Raw genomic sequence first — 6,149 nt, forward strand, 5'->3', positions numbered from 1 at the left:
AACAAAAAAAAGTATCACATGCATGCATATATATAGAAAGGCGTAAATATGAAAATGGAAATTAGGAATCACGCACGCTTGCCGAAGTACTTTTAGTAGGAGTAATTTTACAAAGTTTTAGGGAAAAGGAGTATACCATGTAATTTCCTCTTTCCTTTCTATCGTATAAGTCCGCCTAAACCCGCATGTTAATCAAAAGCCCAAAAGCCAAGCTGGCAACAAACTTCGATCAAAAGCCCAAAAAGAAAATATGTAAATTTGTAGAAAACACCAACCGCAAGCCAACCATTTGACACCTAACTATTAGCAGTCGGTAGCAACAAATCAGGACCCAATTGTCTCTCAACACGATCATAACACAGTTCTTGATTATCCTCTTCTATTTTTAATGCTAAACAGATTAATTATACCAAATTTAAAACACCAAGAAACGTTCATTTTTAGAGAATTATCCAAGAATTTTCAAGAAAAAACGGCTAAAACAATTACCAGCTGAATCCGCTTTTAATCACTTCAAAAGAATTAAAGAGGTAATCTTTTTCATAAGGGTATCTGTGTTTTGCATTTATATTTACTTGCAAGTTTGTTTCTTGATGAATTTGTAAAGATTTTGTAATTTTGTAATATTTAATGCAGAAGGTTTTTTTTTGTTTTGATATGATCTTGCTGAGGTGTTGTATTAGCTGTTATTGATTATAATTTGTTTGATAATAATGTGGAATTCTACTTTTTGTATTATTGTTTTTGGAAGTTTATTAAGGTTGCAAGGACATGGAGAAACAGTGTTATTTTAAGATTTCTATGTAAAAAGATGAAGTTTGTTGTCCAAAACGTCAAGTGTCCGAAACTGGACACGTGGATTGAATGAAGTGTCGGTGCTATTTAGTTTAAGAAATTAGTTGAATTGTAGTTAATCATTTTTTACATAAGTTCATCTTAGGTCATTAATTTAGCTACTGAATTAAGTTAATTGAGAAACTCTTAATCATTTTGGTTAGGATCTTTGTTTTTGAATGCTGTGATTGCTTAATGTTGTAGCTGTTGTTTTAGTGAATGTTAAACTTGTTTTATCTCAATTTTACACTAACATAATTATGAATTTATGATAATTTTTTGGGTGAAGGTTATGTAGTTCTTGGGACCTTTTCGAGATAGTTGTAACATGGTTGAACTTGAACAAGCATATTATGGACGAATTTGGAATTGCTGTAGTATTTTCATTTTCATAGTTAGTGGAGATTTTATTCTTACTCTCGAATGTGAAAATTTGCAACAGGTGAGAATCTTTGCAGTTTTGAAAAGAGCAAGCTATCTGGGAATATCTACCGAGTAGATCAAGCGATGTTTGAGTGTTAACATTACTGTGGGGTTTTGTTTTTGGTCATTAATGTGGGCGTTGTATTTTCTATTGAGCAAGATTTTGAATGTGGAAGAAGCAGCAGATGAAAAGGTGAACGGTTCAGACGGAGATCATGTAAATGCAAGAGAATGCCAAGATGCTATATTGGCAGGTTCGCACTTTGTAGAAGTAAGGGCATGACGGCTTTATACTTTTTGGGGGGTGTTCACGGTTGAAAACAATGTGGTTAAATGGATTTTAGGTTTTGCTGATCATCTTTATTTTTTTTGCAAGTGACTTTTTTAACCTAAATACATTATCTTGGTTCATTTTAGGTTCCGCATATAAGCCAGCTGCACTCCTGGGATTGCGGCCTTGCTTGTGTTCTCATGACTCTGAATACTATTGGCATCAATAATTGCAGCATTCAGACTTTGGAAGAATTATGCTGCACAACTAGGTATGTCAATGCTTTCCAAAATCAGAAATGTAATTTCTTGCCTTGCGGAAGTATATTTGAGGGTCTGATGCAGCTTACATGTGTAGGATTTTTGTATATGCTAACTAATCAAGAGAAAAACTTTCCTGAACATGCTAATTAGAGGCTATCAAAAAACTTGATATAAGCATGAAACTTGAATATGCTAATACAAAAACCGTCATAAAATTTGCTAGATGAAAATAATTAGTTTCAGATGCTTGGGAAGAACCATCTTGGGAAGTTACTAAATCTAGTTCTTAGTGAGGTCAGTGTGAAATGCAGATGCTCTGTGATGATTTAATTTATTGTGCTATAAGACCTTTGTTGGTTTCTTGGGAAAATAATGCTGCCTGATGCGGCCATTTCTCTTTCGTTTTTTTTTTATGATACTTGTTGAGAGTGTTACATTCAAGTTATCAAAATTTATATAGTTTTTCTGTCTACAAGTTGGTGTGAAATTTTGTGAATTGTACTCTTGATGTCCTCTTTGCAGCATTTGGACCGTTGATCTGGCATTTTTACTCCAGAATTTTTCTGTTAGGTTCTCCTACTTCACAGTAACACTTGGAGCGAACCCAAATTATTCTGCCGAGACATTTTACAAGGTAAAACTCTTTTTTTGTGAACAATATGTCCCTTGGATAATAACTTGTAAAGAGGTGTTTGCTAGTTCATCTTCATTTTCAAGTATATTACTACTAAGTACAGTGTTAAAGCACCTTTATATGTATATTTTTTTGTTGCCATTCGATATAATGTCCTGCATGAATGAATGGGTGACCCTTTGCCAGCAGTAGTCAGCGCGGACTCGACGAATAAATCTGAATTTCACCTTACCTATTTATTTGTGCATCCATACTGGATAGTTATTTAATTTGTTTTTCTTTGGTTAATTGTTGGTAATACCTTCGTCCCTATGAGAATCAATTATTCGAAGATATTGGCCACTAGTCTGTGTAATATTGACAAGGTCTACTTTGTTGCAGGAGCAATTGCCTACTGATCTGGTGCGAGTCGACATGCTCTTTCAAGAGGCAAGAGAAAAAGGGATTACTATACAGGTAGATAATATTCATCTAGCAGGAGAAATCAATTATAATTCATGGTCTTACAGTTACAGCAAGCATGGCTTTTCTGTTTTGGAATTATATTGCAACAATTGCCCGCAGCTTAAAAGAGTTTGCACACGATGTTTCTATAAGTTAGGTTGTTGCATTAATGCAATTGAAGTGAACGACTTAAACTGTTTTTGTTTACTATTGCTGAAACAGTAGACTTTGTGTTGGTGTCGGATTAGTCAAAACAATAAATCTCTCACAAAACAGACCTTGATTTTTATAATTGTATCAATGTGACTTTAGTGTATGTTTGTGAACCTTCCCCTTTTACAGTGCAGGTCAATCAATGTAAAGGAGATTGCTCTCTTGATCTTGTCAGGTAGATACATTGCAATCGCTTTGGTCGACCAGTATATATTGAGGTATAAATCTTAAAATCTTTGTATAAATTGAGCTATAAATCTCAAAATCCTTCTCTTCCAGTTGCTTTTTATATGTGACATTGCTCTAATATTACTATTTTGGTAATATTTCATGCTAGTCGGTCTTGGATGGAGGATGTTATTTTTTCTGGCTTGAATAGAAGCAACTCAAGCTACACGGGTGAGCAACAGATAATTTTTTGTTTCTTAAGCTTGTCTGAATATTCACTTTCTTGCATATAATCTAGCAAATCACTTTCGCTTGCTAATAATTTCGACAAAACTATATGTTGCAAGGACTATTCTGTTTGAGACAATTACGGTTAGCACCATTTCGTTACATAAGTTTTTTTTTTTTGTCTCCGTAGGTCACTATGTTGTGATATGTGGCTATGATGCAAGTGCAGATGAATTTGAGATTCGAGACCCTGCCAGTTCTAGGTATATCTGTCTTCTCTTTCTTATTCTAATGAACTCCCTCTGATCCGTATGTCAAATACCAAAAAAATAGGACATATACTAATCACGACAAAGACTACAAGAAAAACAGTCAACTTGTGACGGACAGAATCCGTCATAATAGTGACGGATTTAAATATGTATTTTGGAATCTGAGTTGCTAACAGCTCACCTGTTACGATAGCTAGCTGTTATAATATATTCCTATATCTTAGCTTAAATATTTAGTTAGTAGATAAATATAAGTCTCAGACTTATTTAGGAAGTAGTTTTATTTATTTCTTATTTAGTAATAGTATATGTTTTATTATTAGAATAGGATTCTTTTAGAACGTATTCTAATTAGGACTCTTTTAGATTACCTATTGTAATCAGGAAAGGATTCTTCTCTATTTAAAGAGAAGGAATTTGGAATAATAAACCAATCAATAAATTCAATTAAAGTTTGAAAAGAGAAAGTCTCTTTTTCATTAGTAATAGGTCACTCGAAGAAAGGAGGAAACAAAGGAAATCTAGCAGATTTCTCGGCGAACAGACCCGTGACGAGATTTCCTTTGTTTCCTCCTTTCTTCGAGTGACCTATTACTAATGAAAAAGAGACTTTCTCTTTTCAAACTTTAATTGAATTTATTGATTGGTTTATTATTCCAAATTCCTTCTTTTTAAATAGAGAAGAATCCTTTCCTGATTACAATAGGTAATCTAAAAGAGTCCTAATTAGAATACGTTCTAAAAGAATCCTATTCTAATAATAAAACATATACTATTACTAAATAAGAAATAAATAAAACTACTTCCTAAATAAGTCTGAGACTTATATTTATCTACTAACTAAATATTTAAGCTAAGATATAGGAATATATTATAACAGCTAGCTATCGTAACATCACCACTGAAACTAATAGTCATTGGCTTTCTTAAACGCATGACAATGTTAATGACCTACTTTTAGAGCACAGCTTCCAACTTTGCATTTCATTTCATTTCCTGGAATGTTGAAACCTTTCCTCAGCTAATTTCCGGTCTGCTAATAATTTTTACTTGTATCTTAAAATGGGAGACTGAAATTTGGGAATCAATGCAGGATAAGTGAGAGAATCTCATCAAAATGCCTAGAAGAAGCACGCAAATCATATGGCACCGATGAAGATCTTCTCCTGGTAATCTACCTCTCCCTGTAGTGTGCATGGCATCAGAAATTTGACTACATCTTAACAAATAAAAAAGCTATTTTCTAATTATGGTACAATTAAAGCAAAAGACCATTATTACTGCATGAAGTGGCTATGCTCAAAACTAAAATATTACCACCTTGGTAGAAAGCTCAAAAAGATTTTTTGGGGGGGGTTTAATTCTTACTATAATCTTGAAAATTCAAGTTGATTGAATGCATTTTGTCCCATGGTCTGATTTTGCCATAATTTTAGCATATGTCCATTTACAGTATGAAGCTATGTTGCACGAAAACTTGTCGGGTTCTAAATTTCGGTCTTGTATTTCCATTTTCGGAAACACTTCTGAAATTTTGATACTTTTATCTTATAACATATTCTTGTAAACAGTATCACATTTCTTTGCTTTTTATTCAGCATTTCCGTTTCTATTTTAGATGTAAAGTGGCATTTATCCCTTTTCTTATTTGAGTTGTTCTTTAGTTAATGATCATAGACACTTTAAATTGAATGTATAAGAAACAATAAATTCTTGCATTAAAAAACTTATTTATCAGCATCTCTTCTGACTACTACTTTTTGATTTCATGCCTGCATACAGATATCTCTAGAGAAGAGCAGTGAACAAAACAGCTCCTCGTTGCAACATTCTCCACATGTCGATGTTTCGTTGCATTGTACTTAAATCCGAGCAGCTGGTTGGTTGCATCATTTTTTTCTGCATATAATACTAAAATTGTGCATAATATGTGTGTAAAGTTTTTATGGAGTCTGGTTTATGATTTTAAGCATTTGTTCATACTTCATAGTGTACATTATCATATTATATATCATAGGGAAAATGTATAATTATGTTGATATTCATTCAGATGATTCTATTTGGATTGTGTGTATATTTTTCACATGAAATTATCTTCAGATGCAATCACTGTGGTTATTCCGACGTCTCTAGAATAAACGATTCCTAAGAGCGAGTTCTGGCGGCTAGGGCGTGCAAAAATCAAAGTAAACCGAGAGTTATCGAACCAAATTTTTTAAATTAGTTCGTTGCTTTGGTTCTGTTTTGGGAGTAAAACAAAAATTTAGTCCACTTTTGGTGGAAACTGAAATCAAAAATGAATCGGAGCTTATTTGTTTTAGGCTAAATGTTGTAAAAAGGTCAAACCTTTCATAAAAGTTTCACAAAAGTCCTGACCTTTCAATTTTGTCGATTTTGGT

The 6,149-nt window shown here is 33.1% G+C and overlaps 1 protein-coding gene across 3 annotated transcripts; it reads left to right on the plus strand.

Annotated features, from left to right (window-relative positions):
- The first annotated feature begins 274 nt into the window (after positions 1–274).
- LOC126662309 (guanylyl cyclase 1) lies at positions 275–5,817 on the plus strand. Of its 3 annotated transcripts, none has more exons than XM_050356243.2 (10): positions 275–530; positions 1,277–1,528; positions 1,675–1,799; positions 2,362–2,425; positions 2,807–2,881; positions 3,212–3,300; positions 3,420–3,481; positions 3,669–3,741; positions 4,844–4,919; positions 5,533–5,817. In XM_050356243.2, the coding sequence occupies exons 2-10, from the start codon at positions 1,388–1,390 to the stop codon at positions 5,614–5,616; spliced, it is 789 nt and encodes a 262-aa protein (XP_050212200.1). In that variant the 5' UTR covers positions 275–530; positions 1,277–1,387; the 3' UTR covers positions 5,617–5,817. The 3 variants fall into 3 exon arrangements, with proteins under 3 accessions (XP_050212200.1, XP_050212199.1, XP_050212201.1); XM_050356242.2 differs by having other exon boundaries at positions 277–530; positions 2,314–2,425; XM_050356244.2 differs by lacking the exon at positions 275–530 and having other exon boundaries at positions 1,278–1,511; positions 2,314–2,425.
- The last annotated feature ends 332 nt before the right edge of the window (positions 5,818–6,149 follow it).

Source organism: Mercurialis annua, linkage group LG8, assembly GCF_937616625.2.
Source record: "Mercurialis annua linkage group LG8, ddMerAnnu1.2, whole genome shotgun sequence".
Taxonomy (NCBI): domain Eukaryota; kingdom Viridiplantae; phylum Streptophyta; class Magnoliopsida; order Malpighiales; family Euphorbiaceae; genus Mercurialis; species Mercurialis annua.

Coding starts and splice junctions, on each gene's coding strand:
- LOC126662309 (XM_050356242.2), top strand. CDS start 1,388: ATGTGGGCGTTGTATTTTCTATTGAGCAAGATTTTGAATGTGGAAGAA. Junction 1,800..2,313: donor GAATTATGCTGCACAACTAG/GTATGTCAATGC, acceptor TCCTCTTTGCAG/CATTTGGACCGTTGATCTGG. Junction 4,920..5,532: donor CCGATGAAGATCTTCTCCTG/GTAATCTACCTC, acceptor GCCTGCATACAG/ATATCTCTAGAGAAGAGCAG.